Source organism: Perna viridis, chromosome 2 (assembly GCF_037379345.1).
Source record: "Perna viridis isolate PV_CMFRI_1.1 ecotype Kerala chromosome 2, ASM3737934v1, whole genome shotgun sequence".
NCBI classification, from domain to species: domain Eukaryota; kingdom Metazoa; phylum Mollusca; class Bivalvia; order Mytilida; family Mytilidae; genus Perna; species Perna viridis.
The window spans coordinates 8,170,327-8,194,858 of record NC_142446.1 but is presented as its reverse complement, the minus strand read 5'-3'; the positions used below and the strand labels follow the sequence as shown (position 1 = coordinate 8,194,858).

The 24,532-nt window shown below is 35.1% G+C and overlaps 1 protein-coding gene across 1 annotated transcript; it reads left to right on the top strand.

Annotated features, from left to right (window-relative positions):
* Positions 1 to 3,691: 3,691 nt before the first annotated feature.
* LOC148623521 (uncharacterized) lies at positions 3,692 to 7,443 on the top strand. Its single transcript, XM_088565386.1, has 7 exons — positions 3,692 to 3,813; positions 3,902 to 3,977; positions 4,231 to 4,371; positions 4,692 to 4,805; positions 5,065 to 5,284; positions 6,572 to 6,689; positions 7,205 to 7,443. The coding sequence occupies exons 2-7, from the start codon at positions 3,915 to 3,917 to the stop codon at positions 7,356 to 7,358; spliced, it is 810 nt and encodes a 269-aa protein (XP_088421512.1). The 5' UTR covers positions 3,692 to 3,813; positions 3,902 to 3,914; the 3' UTR covers positions 7,359 to 7,443.
* Positions 7,444 to 24,532: the final 17,089 nt, after the last annotated feature.

Sequence of the window (24,532 nt, the reverse complement as noted above, 5' to 3'; positions counted from 1 at the left end):
AAGCCTCGATCATTTCACATGTGCTAAAACAATATAATTATTAGTTTTATTATTGTTCAAAATATATTTATAGGTCATTACATGACATTTTCCATATCGCCCCCGAATCAGCTCGAGAAACATTCGATCAGGGAAAAAAGGTGGATTTTGAACAAGTAATAGAAAAGAAAGAAATAAAATGTACGATTCTTATTTATTTGATAACCAGTCGTGGTTAAAAGATGCCTTGTTTAGATTTATTGAGTTGCTATTTCGTTTTGTTTTATTTTTTATTGTGGAAAGACCAATTAATCTAAGATATGATAATTTATTGAGAAAAAAAACATAACTGAACCTCAGCATAAGCTCGCTCACAATAACACAAATGTATAGCCGTGTGTCATATCATTAAAATAAACTGACTAAAACCGACATCCTGGTACCCAACAACTTATATTTAAACGTGTAATTTTGTTGTCCACGATACAAACATGTGATTAAAAAAGAAATCTGAGAAAAAAACAAACTTTGGATAACTACTTATGGCTTTGTTAGAAAAGAATTAAAGTTAAATTCGTGAAAACCCATTGCCAACTTCACTGCGCATATATGTCAATAATTTAGATATTTTTTATCCGAAATGAACAAAAAACTTTCTCTGACGCCACCTTGTCTGGTAACAAGAGGAATGAAGAACAACGGAATCGGACGTCGTCCTATCTAAACAGGACCAAACATGACAACAGACCGGGCACACTGTTACCTTGTAAGGCTGTGATGTCACATCTGGTATGGATAGTGCCCCGGCGATTCCAACAAAGTGTACTTAATCGCACGTTCAGTCAGTTTGCTGACCAATTCCAGTACAAAATTTCGGACTAGTTCAAACTAATCACACTATGTTCTTTCACTTGTAATGATATATTTCATTACAACAATTACAAACCACAATGTGGAATTAAAAATTGCAAAACATCAACATTCTAATAGAATCTTTCTTCATTAGTACCCTTACGAATAAAGCCTTTCTCAAAAGAAGTCATAATCACTTGAGTAATCAAAGGAACCAAGATTCTAGCGGAAATCAAAAGAATGTAATCCCAGAACAAAGACCAAACATTGAAAACAAACAATCACAACCAAGAACATAAAGTAACTAAAATTATACATACAAAGTAACAAAAGTAAATGAGCAATTCAGATTCCACTAAAAACTGGGAGCATGGACCAGGTGCATCGGTAGGGTAAGTGTCCTCTGCTTTTCTAGAAACACCCGCCGACTTGTCCATAAAAAGTCAAGTCCTAGGTAGATAAACGAGGAAAGGAAAACTATGACCCGTTGAATAAACCAGTTTTAATGCTGCAGATGGATATACCATCAAGATCCACGAGTTCATGATGACGACCATAAAACTTCTGTAGTGATGACTTCAATCTTGTAGCAACATAACCCTGTTCCAGAAGCCTATTTGTTAGAGTTGTCTCGCGATACAAAAGTAACTTCGTAATTTCGGCAAGCTCTGGCATAACGTATGAGTTGTGATATAAACACTCCATACGCAGGTGCTGAAGGGATTTTGCCACAGATGAAAGGAAAGTTGACAATTTTAATGAAAAGTCATCACGTCTGTCGTAAAGTTTGGTCAATAGTTTTCCTTTACCAAGATATGAGGCTTACATTACAGTGACTGTAGTATTCTTTATCTCAAGTTCTTTCATGTAGATGCGATGTATGATTTTTCAAAATACCATGGTTTTCCTTTCCTCATTCGTCTCGGCAGGTGTTTCTATAAATGCACAGGACGTTTACCCTACCGGTGCACATGGACCATGCTCTCGGAGGTGGTGCTCATTTACTATTGTTTCTTTATACGTATTACTTTGGTTTATGTTTTATGTTCATTGTTCATTATTGTGTGTGTGCCTATTTTCCCTGTCTGGTCATTGCCTGGATAACATTCTTTTGATTTCGCTACATTCTTGGTCAGTTTAATTACTGTTATCATGCTCCTATATAACTGTCAGAAATTTATAAATTTTAAATCTGTTTGTATGGAACTAAACCTTAGATATTAATCTGATCATTGTGTCAGACCGATTTGAAATGTTATATATGCGATATATACATTTAAAAAGCAGTCCCATGTTTAGAAATATAAATGTTTGCCTTCAACCAGAATTTTTATCAACCATATTGAATAACGATGACATTAATTTCGTGACGAAACATTGTTTGATCTTTCCATTAATATATCATTTTAGCTGTATTATACTAATTAGATAAATACAATGTTACCCTACCACTAACTCGTATTGCAACCAGCAACCAATGCATTCTTACGGAGGGGCATGGTGGTTTCATTGGAAAATGTTTTTACCATGATTTTACTTATTATTTGTCTAGAATTTCTGTTGAATTATATTTATATATCTCATTACTCTTCAAAAATTAATGTGAGTTCTAAAACGTGTACCTACGCATGCCTTTACATATAGTTGGTTATTCATCCTAAGTGTTTATTGGAAATTTCCTCAAGTAGGGAAAACCGTTCAGGAAACAAGGTTATTATCTTGTCAACCACCTTGACTGATGTTATTTATATAGTTTGTCATAATTGAAAGTCCTATTGAAAGTATTATGAACACGAGTATACTATCAGAAAGCGAATGATAGTTCCTTCTACTCCTATTATGCAAATACATTAAGATTTGCCCATCTTCTTATTGATAATACACCAAAAACCAAATCTCTTGAAGGTTAATATAGTACAAAATAATATAGATTACTTGAATGATTTGCCATATTTTATTTATACACTTCTATAAAGGATGAAGTATCACCGATCTGCACCACAAAACAAAATCAGTTTTGTATTTCTTCAACCAAAAAATTCAAACCGAGCACGAGATTACCATATTTTTTATTATATATACATCAACACAAGTCTGCTGTTATAAAAAAAATGCCGATTATATAAACATTGCATATTTCGGTAATCTGTACATGTGCTTCATGGACCTGCGCCTCATCAGCTCCATTAGAACCAATGGATGATCGGAATACAAAAATAAATATACATGAATTACAAATAACTAGACAGCCGAAACCTGCAGCTAAAAGTTCTACAGTGCACAATATAGGGAACGAAGCCTCAGTTTATGAGGGGTTTTAAATTTTCTGAGCTGGTCCTTAGAAGGCTAAACTTCAGAAACCTCTGAAAATAAGATGTATTCAAATATTGCAACATTATATATTTTGTAAAATAATTGATTTGTTGAAAACATTTCATACACAAAAGATAATCCGATCGATATGTCCGTTTCTCGATTTCTTATATCTTTACTATAATTTATGAAGTCGACTTTGAATTGACCTTTTTCCAAACGAAAAAAATAAATCATTGACAATTATAACTAGTTTCAACTATGGTTGAAGCATTTATCTATACAAATATTTGATACAAAATGTGTTAAGGCTGATTATAAGTGTCTGTTTCAGTTACTTCAAACAAAATAAATAGAAAAAATGTCGTAAACATTTATTTAAATTAGGATAGATATCAGTCTTAATACGCAATGTGAACATCATCTTTTGATTTATATCTATAAACATATAAATAATAAAATTTCTTATTTGTCCATAACAGGATCATTTAACGTAAACGGATATTGCTATTATGGGCACGTATATGATATGTATGCTAATTTCCTACGTTTTTCATAATGATGTAATGACAATTTAACATTTCAGGGAACGCCTTCTAAGAAGTACCACTTCTGAGCAGTATAAAGGGGCTCCAAGATCCTTCGATGTTGTAAGCAACTGTACGTAAGGTAAGGTTTTAACTCTTTTTATTTAATTTAAAAAAAAACAAATATTGTTACAAAGATGTAACGTAAATATTTTCTTTTTCTTTTTCAGAAAGTTTGACAAGATGTTGGTTATATCTGTATGTGTCTTACTATGTGTATTTTCACCAGCCTTCCCATATGATTTGGTAAGTGTATTAATTATAATGTACTTTTTTTCTAATTTGTAATTTAATATTCAACAGCATTATTAAAACGATATAACATTATGACCTTACGTGAAGATAACAACAGTATAATCAACATGCCCAAAACGAGGTATTAATTAATTTATGGTTTAGCTACTGTTCTTTTCATGAAAAATGCGATATTTGTTAGAACTTTAAGATAAATATGAACAAAAAACACATGTTCATTGTATTTTTATTTTCTTCATTTCAGAAATTTGATTACCAAATAAGTGAGGGACGGGCAAGATTTACAGAGAACATAGAAACTAATTTGGCGCGAAATACCGTAAAATACTACACTCCAGCGCACAATGATGTGCTAGAATCGTACAAAATGTTGGACTTCAATAAGGTTAGTAGTGAGTGAAAGATCAAAAAAGGTTACTTCTTACATCTATATTAAGATCAAGATTCCCCGCTATATCATCAAGAAATAATATTCAACATCTTTGACTGCACAAGTGAAACATGTAAATACTTAACTATGTAAATAGTCATAAATAATAGATTCATTATGAATAGATGTTGTTCGTGTCAATATTTTGTTTTATGAACAAACTTCAACTAACATTATGACCATTATTTTTCTTTTTCAATGTTATAAAAACTTCAGCGGTTTTGGTACATATTGGATTATTTTTAAAACATAATGGTTTGGTTAAACATTTGTAGAAAATGCAAATTACATGTCTACCTGCCCTCAAACAATGCCGATTGAGAGATATCGACGTTGAGGAACTGACTGGAGATGCGGGGACAGTTGCAGAGTCTTTTGTTCATAGTTGGGTGAGATTTCTATCTTTTTTTCTCAAACTGGCATACTAATAAACATACTGATAACTTAACATGTGATTATAATGGAATAGCTGTATATTTTGTAACAGACAAACAAAGGTCCATCATGTAAATGGAATTTTTCTTGTATTTGTAATTGACCTTTGTGTTTGATTTCTAATGTTGCTGATGAGAAATTACTCATTGAATCACGTGTACAGCGCACTGTTTTTTGCAATATTAATATGAGAGGTATTTTGTATTTAATCAGAATAAAGGAGAGAACAGTATAGACAGTGCTAACTCCAGAACAATAAATGAAGTGTACTACATTGATAACGAGGAAGTAAAGAATACTATTGGGCTTGGAGAAGATTTACGAGAATTCTACGAGAAATATGGGAAAAATGATAAAGGGGAAGGTTTCCCATTGTATAAAGAAAAGAAGCTGCCTGAAAATGCAGTTCTATTAAATATTACGCGATCTGGGGGTAAGTTAATCCTTCTGTTATGTTTGTGTTATCCAGTAGATTAAAAAAAAGGAGAATTATATGACATAGCTTGACCAATTGGAACCAAACTTAGTATGAATGTTTCTTGGGGTATCCTGCAAGAAACTGATGTGCTGATTTTTTATCCGTCAAAAAAAAAAAAAAAAATAGCCGCCGTTACCAAAAATATAGCAAAGGGGTTAGACCGTAGTTTTTTGCATATATCTCCAAGACCGTTAGTTTAGCTAAATTCTTTTAATTGCTGAAATGATCCTTATTGTAAGTCCTACAAAAGTCTGCCGGGATCAAATTTGTCAGACGACTCCTTGTAAGAGTTATTGCCTTTGAACGGTAAAAAATGACTTTTTTTACATTTTTCAGTCAATATTTTGAAAACTATGACAGAAAGAATTAAACAACTTTCAATTGCTGAATGATCCTTATGATAGGTCTTACCAACGTCTTCTTGAGTCAAAATTGCTGGACAACTCCTTGTTAAATTCATTGCCCTTCAAAGGCAAAATTTAACCAGGTGTGCGATGCAGGCTCCTTGGAGCCTCTTGTTAATGATTTGTTTTTTATGGATCCTTTTGTGCATATATTTTATTTGACATGTTGTGTTTTACAGTAAAAATGTTTCGTCGAGCCGATTTTGATTGTTACTGTAGTCTTTTGAGAGACTACACAGCTAAAAAAAATAATGTTACTAGTCATTTGAAAGTATTTCAAAGATTGTCTTATTTCGCAACCATTCCAACGAAAACGCAATATTTCAAAGGACACACAAGGGGTGGCCGATATGGGAGAATTTGAAATTTGAAATTCAGTTTCATATTCCTTTGCCTAAATAGCGCAACTCTAATTTTAAATAAGACCTGGTGCATTGTTATATTTCTGCTGTCGACAAGCTTTTGCAAGTGCTGAAAATACCGTCATTTTAGAAACTTGATAATCATCTCGTGAAAGAAAGCAGCATAAAATTTGTCTTTATGAAGAAAACGATTAATTAAGATTATCTGTTATTTACTTTGCTATTATCATAAATTTCGTAGATAGCTATGAATACATAATTTGTACATATGAATACATAACTTGTACATATGTATACATATTGTATATATATATATACAATATGTATACATATGTACAAGTTATATGTTATATAGATATATGTGTGTGTGTGGCTAAAAATTAAGAATTGATGAACTAATTCAATTACCCTGTTTAGATCTTAACATTTTAAATGAAGTCAAAAGACTATGGTTCAAAATTGTATTTTTGTTTAAGTTAAGAGAACCAAGAGAGCTTTTAATCCACTTAATAATGATTGTAATGGCCAAGCACCAGTAACGCGATATGGCGTTGATTCAGGAAGGTCCTGCAATTACCTGAAGATTTGCAAACAGTAAGTTTTATTGTTTATCAAGATAGAAATTACATTTAAAATATTCACAATATCTGCACCTTGTGGGCTAAGATATATATAAAGTCACTGAACATATCTTTTTAATTTGAATTAGATACCAAATACGATCTGCATAAAACTGGGGAGTGAATGAATTAAGTCAACTTAATAATTTTTTTAAAAATGGTTTTAAAATTTAACGCGAAACAAAATCTTAACTATCATGATACATTTAAATTCTGCATATTCTATACACTATAAAATTGTCTGTATCTTTTTACAACAATTATTCGAGATTTATGTTTATGTTTATTCTAATTTTTTCTACCGAACTTTAACATTATCTACGTGTAATGAAATATCAAGGCGTGCTTTTTAAAATAATTAATAATTAATAAGTAATAATGATAGTTTATGTTACGGAAAAACTTATTCATGTTTGATGAAACATGTTGAGTCTGATATGATAATATCATTACATGTTTATATTGGTGTTTCATTTGAATATTTTTAAGAGCTGCTGTGGTAAATGGACAAAGAGTTTTCGCTGATTGTGGTAATGTTCACATCACCTCGCCTCTGGTCTACGTATGCGTGTGTTGTCCTGGTGTTACAGAAATAAATCTAAACAGTAATAAGTGTGCATGTACAAAAATGAATGGACCATAGAAAACTGAACGTTCAATGTTTCCAAAATAGAAAACAAATATACAATGCACTTGCACGTAGATAATAAAGAGGAGTGAAACAGTCACTATGTTTTGTTCAATTGTTCATGTGTTCTATGACATAAAGACGATCTACAGACAGACAAAATAAAGCGAATATATTAAAACATAAAATAAAAACTGAAGATAAGGAAAACAAGAAGTTAAAAGCAAAAGCACTAGCAATATGACCTCCCACAAAAAAGAAAAGACAAGCCACCCCCCACCCCCCCATTTGTTGGGCTTTAACGTCCGAGCAGCAATATTTCAGCTACATTCAGACGATGAACATGAAATTCATGATACCCCCCCCCCCTTATGTAATATTGTTCGACATGGCATAAAGAACGCAAGTATCAATTCCGTACCAAGTAGACATTCTTTCTGTCATTTGGAAGTCATCTTGGATCGGTAACAATTCTTAATGTTCGACCTCGGCATATCATACTGTAATGCACTCAAAAATCAAATTGTGTGCTGTACATACAATATGTTCTATTTCTCTGTCATTCAATGGCCACCTTGACCAAGTAGCCATTATTTTCATTTTGTCTTAATGATGAGTTGGGCTTGTTCAGAAGTAACCAAATATTTAATCTCGTACAATTCTGATATGTTCCCGTTATTTGGCAGTCATCTCGCCAAAACCAACCTCATTATCCACTCTCAAACATTTTCGGAACTCCCATATTTGGAAATGGAATATTATTTTCACACACACAAAAAAAAAACAAATTTCATCCAAACCAGACGATTTTGAATTTTTTAAAGAAAAATCGGTAGCTATGTCAATAGCGTCTTTCGAATACGCTTTAAATACACAAATTTAGATTTGGCATATCAGTTGTACCCTATTTACCAAATATCATGAAATCGAACGTTTTAATATTTTGGCAGGATGAAACAGATTATTGTCGCATATCGTTTCGGGTTTTATTTTTTGTTTGACGTGAATACTGCCAATATGCCAAATTTCGCACCCTTTGCCACCAATGTTTTCGAAACATCACAATATCTTATTTTTTTTTTACCTTTTTCTCTTTCATCGACCGCTAAATGCCCGCCATTTATGGATTTCTTAAAACCAAAGAACAACTTGTGCAAAATTTGGTAAATCTACGGTATCTGATAACTTGTCCGGACAAGTTCATTTCAGAAAAGAAGGAGTTGACGGAAAAATAATGAGAAAAAATGATAACAAAAAGAAACGATGTTTAAACAAAAAGTTATCTTTACTTCGTTTTCTAGATTATGACCGAAAGAGCAAAATAAAACAATTAGAACACAATAAAAATAAAATTAGATAAAACGAAATGAGAAAAAAGGCAGGTTAAATTACGATTAGAAACAAATTTTAAGACAAGGCGAGTTTCAAGAATTTCGAGTAGTACACTTCACGTTTACCCTAAAAATGATTATTTCACCAGAATATACAATCTTGGCAATGAAAATATCTACCTCACCATGCAACCAATACCAGACCCCAGAAGTCAACGAGCTGAAAATGGACAGAGAAATCTCTAATATTTCACAAAAGGGCGTCGTCATAATTAAAATTTAGTAAATTCCATGGACCATTTTATATATAAATATAGTGAATATAATAACATTTTTATCTCTTTATTTATTGATTTCTTATATAAACACTTTCAAATTCACTTGTTAACATACATAAATGTAAAGGACCATGAGTCAAATCTACATATTTTGTTCAGTTTATAATGAAAACAAATAATGAAATTTCTTCTTTTTTTAACTTTTCATAGATACATCCCTGAATTTTCTTTTTATTCAATGAAATATTCGTTTTGATAAGGTTCATGTATCATCACAAGTACAACTTTTCTTTTCAGATATTTGAATTATTTCACTTTAAATGTCTGGGGTCTTACTTTTGTGGTGCCTGACAATCATTCGTTCGGTATAGATAAACCAAGATTCTAGACGAAATCAAAAGAATGTATTCCGTGGAAAAAGACTAGAAATGCAAAACCAACACACATATAAATTAACAAGAAATAACCAAAATATAACACGTAAAAAGAAACAAAAGTGAAGAGCAACTCCGACTCCACTAAAAACTGAATATCTGATTTTTTGATTTTCCAAAACCTGGATTTCGTAACGGGTCGAGCGAAGAAGGACCATTCATGATCCTAACTCCCTTAAATTGACAGAAACTTTCACACATTATGTTTTTCGCATGATTCTATTGTGCCCCTCTTATTTGGTTTCTCGGGAGTGGACTGGGTAAGTCAAGAGCGCATAATTTGCTCGCAGATTTTTACATATATTAGTCTTTTGATAATACTAAGACTACGTAAAGAAGATACGGTTTCTGTTTTATAATGGGAAATGACAGATTTAATGATCTACACCTGTATGGCAGATATGTCATGCAGTTCAGGATGAGAACGATGGACTACAAATGAGCATACTGCGCTTAGACCACTAAGACCATCGAGATATTTATTCTTACAGATTTAATGATCTACACCTGTATGGCAGATATGTCATGCAGTTCAGGATGAGAACGATGGACTACAAATGAGCATACTGCGCTTAGACCACTAAGACCATCGAGATATTTATTCTTACAGAGGAAAGCAAGTAGCATAATATAAGTTAAAAGATTCACATCGGCCGGACATGATAATTCGTATGGCAGTAAAACCGTTATAGGTCGAAGATTCACGCTAGCCCTATAACAATTCCATTTAGGTGTATCTTATTGCATATTTGTTTAGTCTTTATAGGGACCGTAATTTACCATGCAATATATTCCTTTGTACATTCGCAGTAATAGTTTTGAATAATTAAAACGTTAAAAAAAAACAATGACTTTTATTACTGTAATTACCGGTTGCTATTTTTAGTTGATGATCTAAATGAAGATTTAAAAATGAGAGGAAAGGCGATTTGTCGCCACTTTGTATAAAAAACATCGTGAAAAGAAAGGGAACAACATCCCGAGTAAGACAAGTATAACTATATCACTTCATCCGTCGTCCATTAACGCTGTGAAAATATGATATTTAAGCTGTTTTTGAATTCTTTGTCAGGAAAGTGTAAGGTCAAGGTCAGCTAAACCAGGAGATTTAATAAATTTAATAAATTTAATAATGCTCACCGATCAGGAACTGTGATCGATAAGTTTTATTATCGTACAGTGTCACTAGCTCCCAGAACTCGTTTTTGACGAGCTTGTTTTTGTAAGGTACATGATCTTTAGTGTGCCGAATTCAGTTGGGCACAAGAAGTTCTCGGAACTGTTGAAACATGTTCGTGAATGAGCAGAAAATACAATGGGGGTTACCCTACATTTCACAAATGGGTGTCTTTATATTGCAATTAAATTTAAAACAGTAATATGTAGTACATAGCAGTAACCATTTTATCTTAAGACAAAGATCAAATTCTGTACTACAAACAGTTGAATATCTTCTATTCACGACGATCATTTTTGGTATCTATGATGAATTATGACATATAGTAAAGATATCAAAGGGTTCTCCTTTCAATTATTATTTTGTCTCTTTCTTTGTTTCAAAACTTTTCATTGTACAGCCAATATTTACAGTTATATATTTTGTGAAAAAAACAAAACAAAACGAAGAGAGTGATACATACATGCATTTAACAGGATTATTTTGTGAAACATCGGTTTTTTGCACATAATCTTGTAGAAATATCTTCGCTGGCATCTCAGGCGGCCTATTTTTGATTCTATTGATTCTATTTTTTTTAATTTCGCTTGGAAGTGCATGACAGAACCGGGCGGCTAATCTAGATGTCCGGAAACAAAAAATGGCGCATTATTAATGTCAAAAGAAAAATATTGAGCTAATGAAAATTTACAAATGAAAAAAGTAAATGCCATCCTAAACAGAAGCATAAAGTTTCAATATTGAATATTTGAAGTGGTATTACAATTTTATTTATCATTTATAATTACTGGGATTAACCACTTTGTTGCAGACTGCATAACAGCAGTCTTTGATAACTTATTTATAGTTTCTTTTTGGAAAAAAACGGTTTCGTTGTGTTATCTATTCGAAGTTAATTTTGTTCAACCCTTACCGTTTCTAACACGGGCTTGGTTTAAAAAGAGGTATGAAGTATGATAACCATGTCCATAATATTTCTTATGTAATCAGATATAAGATATAACTATTCATGACCGATATTAAATTTGAGGATAAACTCTGAAACGTATTATTTAAGGGATTTCCAAGTTTATCCAATTATCTTTATTTGATGTTTATCCTGTGCAATTTCTGATTAAGCCAAAGTATCTAGAAATCTTTTTAAAATGTAGATATTAAAAGGAAAGTTGCTGTATCACTTCCAGTACAATAACAAGACAATTTCAAAACTTATAGAAAGGAAACAATGTCTGCTTTACAAGAAATATGTGTGTACTTTGTCGAGAAAAAAAAATAATTTAGTTAAGCGACATGGAACCTAGTTTCTAAATGTTTGTTTGTTAATTGTAAAAGTTACGACACGTTAATTACAACAAAATTTATGTTTGTATCAACTGTATTTAATGATTTACGCGGAATCAATGACCCAACTCATTGGTCAAGTTCAGAGAAAATACCAAGAACATCCGTTTATCTTGTCGGAAACAAAGGGAGAAGTGAGTTCAGTTTGTTTGTTTGCTTGTTGAGGTTTAACGTCCGAGCAGCAATATTTCAGCTATATTCTGACGATGAACATGAAATTGATGATAAAATGACCATGAAATGATGAAAAGAAAAAGGGATGGGACACAAGGACAAATTGGGTCGACAAATTTTGATTGCCACTGGAAATAGGGAGAGGTGGGTAGGGTCGGGCAATTTAGCCTCCTGTGGCGGAGCCCTATGGTTCCTACTCCGGGAGAATACCACAGTAGGGTTCTTTAACGTGCGAGGAACGTGGCATCTTTCCCAACACGGTGTACCACTATGGTTTGCGGTCAGGTTTTCCGTATTATAGCCTGACAACCCCAGCATGTAACACGTCAGGGGTACCCCATTCCACCACCTGAGACACACATCCCAGTTGATGTGGGCAGAGCGCCCTAGCCCCCGACTAGGTTTCTGAACACTATTTAGTCGCCTTTTACGACAAGCTTAGCGCTGCTGCAGGGCTATTCTTTTGAAACCCTTCTTAGCATAAACATTAGCAATGCAAAGTGTATAATAGGGACATCCAAACAGATTGATTAATGAAACATTGCAGATGTGATAGTCATATGAATTTTTAGTTGAGTAGTAAAGGAATTTCTCAGAAAAAACTCAGTAGTTTAATATTAATAGTTATTCGTTTATATAAAAACCAATAAAATAGACTAGGCTAATTTTAACATACGTTGTAATGTTCAACTTTTGGAAACATGATTATTGCAATACTACATGTTAGGTGAAGTGTTAAGGACTACATATAAAGAAATGTTAAATAGTGTTGGTTAATTTGAGGGATATAGTTTTACCTCATTATCAAATTTTTGGTTCATAAGTTTCATTTTTTTCCTGTTTTGCACATAAAATAAATCAACAATGTTCACTGGATCCACTCCTAAATAAATTTCTTTGATCTCTTGATGCAACACTAAAATATTGTGAACATATGAACACTGAAGATAGCCATAAAAAAATACTTTATCCTAGCATCGTAAAATTTCAATGATGCAACAATGAAGGTTTTATTCAACTCTATTATGCAACAAAATATGAATTCAAACCATGATAAAACAAAAACAAAATGACATATGCTTCTGCAAAAAGTAAAGATCTCCGCAAGAATTATCAAAAACTAGTTGACAAATTCCCAAAAAATATTGTGAATATAGAGATGTAGGTGCATTTCCAAAACTCAGCTGTTCATCCAACTATAAGGGAAAAATACAATAACAAAATTTGTTCAGAACTTTCATATACAATTGACAGATTTAAAAAGATATATAGTAATCTCTTAAACAAACTTGATAATAAGTATAAATCAGATGAAATAAATCTTCCTTATAATTATTTCTTGATTTAACCAGACAATATTTAAAACTCTGTATGTGAATTGTACAATTGAAAATTTTATTCATCTGATATGATCTCAAAGGAAATATTAAAAATACTATTTCTGTTCTGTCAAAACTACCCCAAAAATAATTTAACCTTGTCTTGAAAGTCGGTCATTTCCCAAGATAAGGATTGAAAGTTCATAAACAAAGTTGATAAATATGACCCTAGTAATTATGCCCCGTGCAGGTCCGGTTGTTAAAAGAATAGGCCTGCAACAAACAAACAAACAAAAACCCTAGTAATTATAGGGGTGGTTCCATAACATCTAACCTAGGTAAACTTTTTAATAAAGTCATACTTAATAGGATTTCAAAAAAATCCACCAACAACAAAAATCTCACTAATAAATATCAGATTGGTTTTAAGGAAAAAAGACCGTATTCATCCGGAATTTAATAATCAGAACACACACACAAGAAAGTATTTACATAATTTAAAGACCTACAGCAAGCTTTAGACACAGTATGAGGAATAGTATTACTCTAAAAAAAAAATTAAAAAGTAAATTTCATCCTTTGTTCCAAAAATCCTTATTTCAGTGTATACCAATATAAAATAAGTTTGAAACTAACCCCTCTTTTATATGCAGAACGTGGGGTAAAAACAAGATTTTCTAAGCCCTACTATTTAACTTCTTCATTGATGACAAAATGCAACATATAAATCTCTCATTATAAAACCCAGTGATCACAGAGAATTCGTCGTTCAATGCATGCAGATGACATAGTTTAATATATAAAAGTCATATACGATTACAAACATATTTGAATGGTTTATTTTCTTACTTCAAATCTAGGAAACTTGAAGTCTAGTTATTGTTTTAACATAATATAAGAGGAAAAAGGGCTACTTCAAAATAATAAATTTGTTATGAAGAAAAAACCCTCGTAGACACGTCGAAAATAAAATTGACAACTTGGTTTCTCCTTTTCTACTATACTGCAGTAGGTATAAACCTGGTATCCAAGGATACTTACGATCCAATCGAGAAAAAAATAAAATGTTAATTTAAGTTTTAATCTTTTTTAATCCATTTTCTGAGATTTGTCTTTCGCATATATAAAGACGTAGTATCTGATTCAGAGTTTTCGGAAATAGTTTTAAATTTGGTCAAGTGGGTACATATACAGTAAGTATAAATATGCTGAATTTGTTTTTCGGGACCTTTTTCAAGGACTTTGTTTATCACTTAGAAAAATACGTATGAGTAACAAAATATATGATCAAATTAATCAAGTGGCTGTTCAATAACAAGACAATTTCAAACACTTTGTTTAAAAAGGAAGTGACGTGTGCAAATGAAGTAGCATCCGTGAATTTGTCGGAAACTGAAAAAAAAATTAGTCAAGTGAACAGGACTAATACATGTATTTCACTTCCTAAGTGGTTATTTGTTCCTTGTAACTGCTATACCACTTGACAACATCTGTCTTCCTCCACAAAAAGGATTGGGTCAAGTGAACAGGACTAATAAATATATCTCACTTCCTTACTGGTTTTTTGTTTCTATGAACTGCTTTAACACTTGATGTTTGCTTGTTGGGGTTTAACGTCCGAGCAGCGATATTTCAGCTATATTCAGACGATGAACATGAAATTGATGATAAAATGAACATGAAATGATGATGAAATGAAAAAGGGATGGGACACAAGGACAATAGGGTCGACAAATTTTGATTGCCACTGGAAATATGGAGAGGTGGGTCGGGCAATTTAGCCTCCTGTGGCGGAGTCCTATGGTTCCTACTCCGGGAGAATACCACAGTAAGGTTCTTTAACGTGCGAGGAACGTGGCATCTTTCCCAACACGGTGCACCACTATGGTTTATGGTCAGGTTTTCCGTATTATAGCCTGATACCCCAGCATTTAACACGCCAGGGGTACCCCATTCCACCACCTGGGGCACACATCCCAGTTGCTCTGTGGGCAGAGCGCCCTAGCCCCCGGCAAAGGTTCTGAGCACTATTTAGTCGCCTTTTACGACAAGCTTAGCGCTGCTGCAGGCCTATTCTTTTAACACCCGGACCTGCACGGGGCTTAATCAGTAGGAACATTGGTTATTGTTATTATGGTTACATTCGTCTGCAAAACTGCATGCTTTGTTTGTTTGTTTGGGTTTAACGTCCGAGTAGCAATATTTCAGCTATATTCAGACGATGAACATGAAATTGATGATAAAATGAACATGAAATGATATTGAAATGAAAAAGGGACGGGACACAAGGACAATATGGTCGACAAATTTTGATTGCCACTGGAAATAGGGAGAGGTGGGTAGGGTCGGGCAATTTAGCCTCCTGTGGCGGAGCCCTATGGTTCCTACTCCCCGGCTAAGGTTCTGAGCACTATTTAGTCGCATTTTACGACAAGCTTAGCGCTGCTGCAGGCCTATTCTTTTAACACCCTGACCTGCACGGGGTACTGCATACTTTAATATATCTACTGATTTATCAACGCATCAAACGGTCAATGAAAACATGCGCAGAAAAGGTCAGTGAAGAGTCAAACATAATTGCTCAATTCTTAACTTGAAATCACAATATAAAGTTTTGTGATGTGCCTGCTTTTACAGATACTCATTTCTTAAACTTCATCAATTCTTACCACATTTTCATTAATATCTCGGTTTTGAAACGAATATTAAGACATGGTAATCATATCAATATATTATCATGTTCTCATATTACTGCATATAAATATTCGTTTCTGAAATTTATGTTGATCATTGTGAAAAATAAAATGATTTTAGTTGGTGTAACTCTGCACGTAGTACTTTGGCGATTTCCGGGTTTTATATTGTTTAATTTGTCTCCTAAAACACGTAATTTCTGGTTAAGCTAATGTGTTCGGAAATAGTTTTGAATTTGGTCAAGTGTGTAAAGATACTGAAAGGAAATATACTGAAGTTCTTTTCCGAGAACTTTTTTCAAAGGCTTTGTTTATAAAATAAAACTTGCAGATGATCATATAAATGAAGTGTGTGTTCAATAACAAGACAATTCTAAACACTTTTAAAAGGAAGTGATGTATATTATATCAAGTAGCATTCGTTACTCCGTCGGAAACAAAAATAGAATTGAGCGAAGTAAACAGGACTAATACATGTACATCACTTTCTTACTGGTTAATTGTTTCTAGTAACTGCTAAAACACTTGACAACATCTGTCTTCCTCCATTGAGTCAAGTGAAAAGGATGTATATTCCTCACTACCGCATTTCCTAAGTTTTGTTTGTTTGTTGGGGTTTAACGTTCGAGCAGCAATATTTCAGCTATATTCAGACGATGAACATGAAATTGATGATAAAATGACCATGAAATGATGATGAAATGAAAAAGGGATGGGAAACAAGGACAATGAGGTCAACATTTTTTTATTGCCACTGGAAATAGGGAGAGGTGGGTAGGGTCGGGTAATTTAGTCTCCTGTGGCGGAGCCCTATGGTTCCTACTCCGGGAGAATACCACACCCTTCTTTCATTTTTGATCTGCGTGAATATAAAAAGTCCGATACCAATCCTTTATTTTTACAACAAAAAATTTCTGAAATTAAAGCAAATTATCCAGATTTTCGACGGTGTATACAGATGGCGATAGCGTTGCATGTGCTGCTGTCCATGGTAACTGTAACTGAACGGTTGCCATCAAGCGCTTCCATATTCACAGCTGAAGCTCGAGCCATCTTGTTAGCACTTAAATTGATTACTCAATCTAATCTGTCACAGTTTATTATTTGTTCTGACTCTTTGAGCTGTCTTTTGGCAATTAAGAATCACAAACTGAAAAACACTCTTATCTTACAAATTTTATATTTTATTCTTCGACTTCGGATATTTGATATAGAGATTGTTTTTCTCTAGGTATCCAGTCATGTTGGTATTCAGGGGAATTCAGTTGTAGACCGGGTTGCCAAGAAGGCATTAAATGAAATAATAAAGGACGTTAGTTTGCCATACACCGATTTTAAACCTTTAATAAGGAAATATATTTTAAAGATGTGGCAGGACCGATGGGACGGTCTTGAACACAACAAACTCAATTCCATAAAACCCGATCTAGACGTTCATCAATCCGGGTCGGGCAATCGCAAAGAGCAAGTGGTCACGACTAGATGCCGCATTGGACATTCTAGATTTACACATGGCCATTTGCTTGTTGGTGATCCTCGACCTGAGTGTATCCCATGTGATTGCCCTTTCTCTATCAAACATGTTCTTCTAGATTGTGTGGATTTTGCCAACACCAGGCAAAATTATTTTGACTGCGCCAATATGTTTGATTTGTTCAAGACCGTTTCACCTAAAAACATTATCGATTTCTTGCGGGACATCGGCTTATTTAATAAAATCTAAATTGGATACCTTCCTTGATTTTTCAATATTATAAATGTTTTATCGAAGTTATGTTTCTATATGTATTTTATGTCTTAGGTTCACCTTTTATGTACCTTTTTATATGTAAATAGCTGTTTGTTTTAATTTCATTATTTTATGAAGAGACTTCGATCTTTTAACATTTTCCTTGCATTAAATGTTCTTGCCGTGATATGGCCCTGGTCGCCGAAACGGCATTAAATAACAACAATCAATCAATTAATAAAGAGAATGCAAATGGGGTTATCCAATGCATGTGTGATGATGGAGTGTATACTTGCCGGACTTCAATTGAAAACCTGTGTCATATACCTAAATGACATAATCATCTTTTCTAGAACCTTTGACGAGCATCTCGAACGGCTGCAACAGGTTTTTTTTTCAAGAATAAGAGATGCCGGCCTTAAACTAGCACCCAAAAAGTGTCACTTGTTCGTCGTGAGGTCAAATTCCTAGGCCACACTGCAAACAGGGAGGGTATAAAACCTGATCCATCAAAGATTGAGTCTGCCAGATCTTGGCCCATTCCTTCCAAATTGAAGGAATTACGTGCGTTTTTGGGAACATGTTCATACTACAAAAGGTTTATAAAAGACTTCAGTAAAATTGCAAAACCTCTTCATCGGCTTACTGAGAAAAAAGCCCCCTTCCAATGGACTCAGCCATGTCAGGAGTCCTTTGAACATTCGAAATCCTCTTTAATCAGTAGCCCTATCCTAGTATATCCCTTTATGGAAAAACAGTTTTACTTGATACAGATGCCAGTGGCAATTTGCTTGGTGCAGTTCTTTCTCAAATACGTGATGATGGGAATGAACATGTGGCATATTACAGTAAATTGTTCTCTAAGCAAGAGCGTCAGTATTGTGTGACCCGTGTAGAACTACTGGCAGTTGTTGCAGCTATACGCCACTTTCATCATTATCTCTATGGAGTAGAATTTGTTGCCCGTACCGAACAACCCCCTGTGGATCGCTATCGTTGTCGTGGTAGAGGGGCTTGCGTGCCTCAGTGATCCTAAGAGCTATGCCAGCTAGAGTTCTTTCTCCTGGTAGGGTTACCCATGCTGGAAAGGTAAAAGGTTAGAGGCCAGACTAAAGCCGAACATCGACCGTGGGCCCGGTGTTTAAAATAAAAAAGTGGGTTCACCTACTTGTTTGTCGTGAGTTGCAACCCGTGAGTTATTGGTGGGCGAGGAGGTCCTAGTGGATGAAGGTCGTATCTAGACTCCAGTCGTGACGTAATCCCCCTTGTCATCGACGGCTGGATGATCGAGGATACGGGTGTATATGCCACTCGGCTCTTAGGTCATCTAAACAGGAGATCGGATGGACCCGGTTCGATCAATCGGCTGGTCACGCCATGCTCTTCATTTGTCCACCTGCTTTACTGATGGCATTTTGTTTAATCCAATGTTTCTAAGATTTTCAAAAGCTTACAAATGACAAATGAAGAAGGCGGTGGCTCATGGGTCAATCGAGTAGTACGCTGTCTATGCGCCATTGATAGATACGCTCTGTTCGAGTATGTCGTCTCTGGAATCCCTGATGCTATCTGCTGGAAATCCGTAGAGTCCTAGCATCGCCCGTGTTGGCACTCGGTGGCGGGTGGGGAACAGAGACGATGAAACTTATAAAAACTTAACATGCCGACAAAAAACAACGGGGAGTCCAATGTTTCTTATTCAAAAAAACGTACAAAGTGATGTCTGCAATTCTTCTGACGAAAGTGATAATAACTGGCCAAGATTTATTGTAATTTCTGCAAAAGATAAAGACAAAAATGTTAATGGCCTTTCTCCTTTTTTAATACAGAAAACTATCAAGGGTGTAGCTTGTGAAGTTAAAGATACAAAGAAAATAAGATCAGGAATTTTAATTGAATGCCTCAGACCTGGCCAATCATCACATTTGTTAAAATTAACCAGGATTGGTGACCTTGATGTGGTTTCATCTGCACACAAGTCACTAAATCAGTCACAGGGTGTCCTTAAATATCGAGGTCGAGACCTCGACGCCTTGACTGATGAAGAGATCTGTGAGGAACTGAAATCACAAGGCGTTAAGTCAGTAAAAAAGGTTTACTTCTCGACGTGCAGATGCAACCACACCAATGAGAACAATTCTGTTAACATTTAGTTCCACTTCAGTGCCATCTCATGTCTACATTGGTCCATTCAGGACAGCTGTCAGTCGTCTGTATATTCCTAAACCACTTCGGTGTTTTAAATACCAGAAGTTTGGGCATGGAAAGGGCCAGTGTAGAGGAAAACTGTTTTGTTTCCGATGCTCTGAAGAAGGACACGAGGGAATCGACTGCAAAAAAAGATCTGAAATGCAGAAACTGTGAGGAGGCTCACATGTCATCATCTAAAGATTGTCCTCTTTATAAAAAAGAAAAAGATATTTTAAAGCTAAAAACTGAAAACAAAATTTCATATAGTGAAGCTCGCCAGAAGTGGTCCCTTTCCAACAATGTTCTTGCATCTGGCAAAACATCATATGCTAGTGTTGCAAAGCGTGCTTGTCTGTCCTCGACTGTTGAGGTGCAGACGATCATGAGTTGGAAAGAGGATATCAATGGTCTTGCACAACTGCCCACTGAGGTATCCACCAAAATAATGAAACCATCCAAAAAATGTTTAGAGGAAATTAAAAAGGCCAGAGCTAAAAAATTTCACCAATATTTCCAGACTCAGTCATCCCAAAATTCCGGATCATATTCAAAATCATTTCCATCATCACAACAGTAAGTCATCTTCGTCTTCCAAATCTTCTCAACAGAAAAATGTCCAACCCCAAAAAAGTTGGGGAATTTCCGTGTGGAGGACGTGTAGAAATCTAAGTCTAGGCGACAGATTGTGTCGCCTGTGGTGTCGGAGTCGGATTCCGAGTCTGACATGGAAACAACAGATCATGGACTTCGTCCAGGTGAAAACTGGCTGGGTCCCGACCTTGATCAGATTGACCAAACAGATCCTGTTGCCATGAAAAAATACAAGGAGCAGCGTGCTCAGTCAATTCGAATTGACCTTAATGGTGGCACTCGTACTAGAAGGTCATCGAGTCGTGGTCGTGGATCCAAGTCAGAGAAAATATACCCCATTCGTCACCCATAAAAATGGCCAAATTACTTCAATGGAATTGTCGAGGTTTAAAAGTTAATATTTTGTAATTAACTCTTCTTGTTCAGTCTATTTTACCAGTTGCATTATGTCTCCAGGAGACTCATTTAAAAGAAACATCAAATTTCCGTAAAGGGATATACAATGTATAGTACATTTGCTGTGGCAAATGAACGAGCTGCGGGTGGATCTACCATTTTTATTAGGGACAGAGTAATACATAGTTCAGTTCCTTTAACTACCAATCTACAAGCAGTGGCCGTTCGGTTATCCCTTGATAAAACCATAATCTTTTGTTCCATTTACATTCCGCCAAATTCAATTTTGTGCAGAAATAAATTAGTTGATTTGGTTAAACAGTTGCCCAAACCATTTATTATTTTGGGTGACTTTAATGCTCATAATCCTTTATGGTAAAGTAATCATACGAATGATAAGTTTGTTTGTTTGTTGTTTAACGTCCGAGCAGCAATATTTCAGCTATATTCAGACAATGAACATGAAATGGATGATAAAATGAACATGAAATGAAAAAAAAGGATGGGTCACAAGGATAATATGGTCGACAAATTTTGATTGCCACTGGAAAAAGGGGGGTGGGTAAGGTCGGGCAATTTAGCCTCCTGTGGCGGAGCGCAAAGGTTCCTACTCCTATCGAATGCCACAGCAGGGTTCTTTAACGTGCGAGGAACGTGGCATCTTTCCCAACACGGTGCACCACTATGGTTTGCGGTCAGGTTTTCCGTATTATAGCCTGACAACCCCAGCATGTAACACGCCAGGGGTACCCCATTCCACCACCTGGGGCACACATCCCAGTTGCTCTGTGGGCAGAGCGCCTAGCCCCCGGCTAGGTTTCTGAGCAATATTTAGTCGCCTTATAGGACAAGCTTAGCGCTGCCGCAGGCCTATTCTTTTAACACCCGGACCTGCACGGGGCTACGAATGATAAAGGTAAAAAAAAATGATAAAGGTAAAAAAGTTGAGGAGCTCCTTCAGCAAGAAGATTTGTGCATATTTAATGACGGATCTTCAACGTTCCTTCATTCAGGCAATGGATCGTATTCTTCTATTGATTTAAGCATTTGTGATCCTCTCGTACTTTCAGAGTTTACATGGCGAGTTCAAGATGACTTCTGTGGGAGTGATCATTTTCCAATTATTTTGGAGCATTTATCCTCCAAAACAGAGGAGCGTCAACCTCGTTTTAAACTTGAGAAAGCTGATTGGGCGACAAAGTGATCGAAGAACGCAACAAGGCCCATCGCCGGTTTGACAAAAGTCCTACACCAGCAAATCTGTCAAACTTCCGAATATTTCGAGCAAAAGCTCGACGTACATGTAAACAAGCCAGACGAACCTCTTGGGAAAATTTTGTGTCTAGTATTAAATCTCAATCTCCCCTCAATAAAGTATGGAATTTTATTAGAAAAGTAAAAGGAAAAAATTCGAATGCTTCAGTGAAAGACCTTAAAGTTGGTAATACCACTCTAACCACCAAAAAAGATATCGCCAATAAGCTAGCCGAAACTTTCGCTAAACATTCATCCTCAACTAACTACAAACCGGATTTTCAAAAAATAAATCATCTGCAGAAAAGACAAAATTAAACTTCAAGTCAAATAATGCTGAATCCTACAACTCTCAATTTTCTATAGATGAACTAAAATCGTCACTGGCTAAAGCCCACGATACAGCTAGTGGGCTAGATAATATTCACTATCAACTTTTGAAACATCTTCCTGATCCATATCTACATACACTTCTTGTGTTAATGAACGAGATATGGACTTCTGGTAACGTTCCGCCCATCTGGAAAACGGCTTCAGTTGTCCCTATCCCAAAACCAGGAAAGGATCATACGGATCCTTCAAATTATCGCCCGATCGCATTGACAAGCTGCGTCTGCAAGACAATGGAACGAATGGTCAATGATCGCCTTGTGTGGTTCCTTGAGAAGCACAACTTACTCACTAATATTCAGTGTGGCTTTAGGCAAGGCAGAAGTACTCTTGACCATTTAATCCGATTTGTAACGCTCATCAGAAATGCATTTGCTAAAAATGAACATGTTGTGTCGGTCTTTTCCGATTTAGAAAAAGCCTATGACACGACGTGGACATATGGTATTTTAAAAGATATATTTGATATGGGGTTGAAAGGAAGACTTCCTCTGTTCTTTTTTGTCAGATCGTCATTTTAATGTAAGGGTAAATTCGACTTTTTCTGAGGAGAAGGAACAGGAAATAGGAGTTCCTCAGGGAAGCATTCTTTTTGTCACTCTCTTCAGTATTAAAATTAATAGTTTAGCCCAAGTTTTGAAGGACAATATTGACGGTTCATTGGACGTAGACGACTTTTTGATCTGCTACAGGGGACAAAATATGAGTAATATTGAAAGGCAGTCACAACTTTGCCTCAAAAGAATTGAGAAATGGACTTTGGAGAATGGGTTTAAGTTTTCTACATCTAGACTGTTGGTATGCACTTTTGTCGAAAGCGAAAGCTGCATCCGGACCCAGATCTCTTTCTTTATGGTAATAAAATCAAAATAGTAGAAGGAACAAAATTCCTTGGATTACTTTTTGATAGTAAACTTTCTTTTCTTCCCCATATCAAATTACTTAAATCTAGGTGTCTTAAGGCACTAGATATTTTAAAAATGGTGTCCAGTACCGATTGGGGTGCTGATACCTCAGTTTTATTAAATTTATATAGATCTTTTGTTAGGTCTAAACTTGATTATGGATGTACTGTTTATGGTTCCGCCAAAAAATCTTACCTTAAAATTTTAGACGCTGTTCACCACCAGGGGTTGCGACTTTGCCTTGGTGCCTTCAGAACCTCTCCTATTGAAAGCCTTTATGCCGAGGCAAATGAACCATCCCTTGGAGACAGACGTTTGAAATTAGGTCTTCAATAAGTAAGTAAACTTATGGCCTACCCAGATAGCCCTGCCTACGACTGTGTCATTAATCCTATTTATGTCAACATTTATCAAAAACATGAAAGCAAAACCCCTCCTTTTGGAATTCAAATTAAACCTCATTTGGAAACAATTCATCTGGAGACCAATGCAGTGACACCTGTTGTTACTTCGAAATGCCCTCCATGGGAGCTTCCACACCCTTCTTTCATTTTTGATCTGCGTGAATATAAAAAGTCCGATACCAATCCTTTATTTTTACAACAAAAAATTTCTGAAATTAAAGCAAATTATCCAGACGGTGTATACAGATGGCTCAAAAGATGGCGATAGCGTTGCATGTGCTGCTGTCCATGGTGAAAGAACTGTACCTGAACGGTTGCCATCGAGCGCTTCCATATTCACAGCTGAAGCTCGAGCCATCTTGTTAGCACTTAAATTGATTACTCAATCTATTATGTCACAGTTTATTATTTGTTCTGACTCTTTGAGCTGTCTTTTGGCAATTAAGAATCACAAACTGAAAAACACTCTTATCTTACAAATTTTATATTTTATTCATCGGCTTCGGGAATTTGATATAGATTGTTTTTCTCTGGGTACCCAGTCATGTTGGTATTCAGGGGAATTCAGTTGTAGACAGGGTTG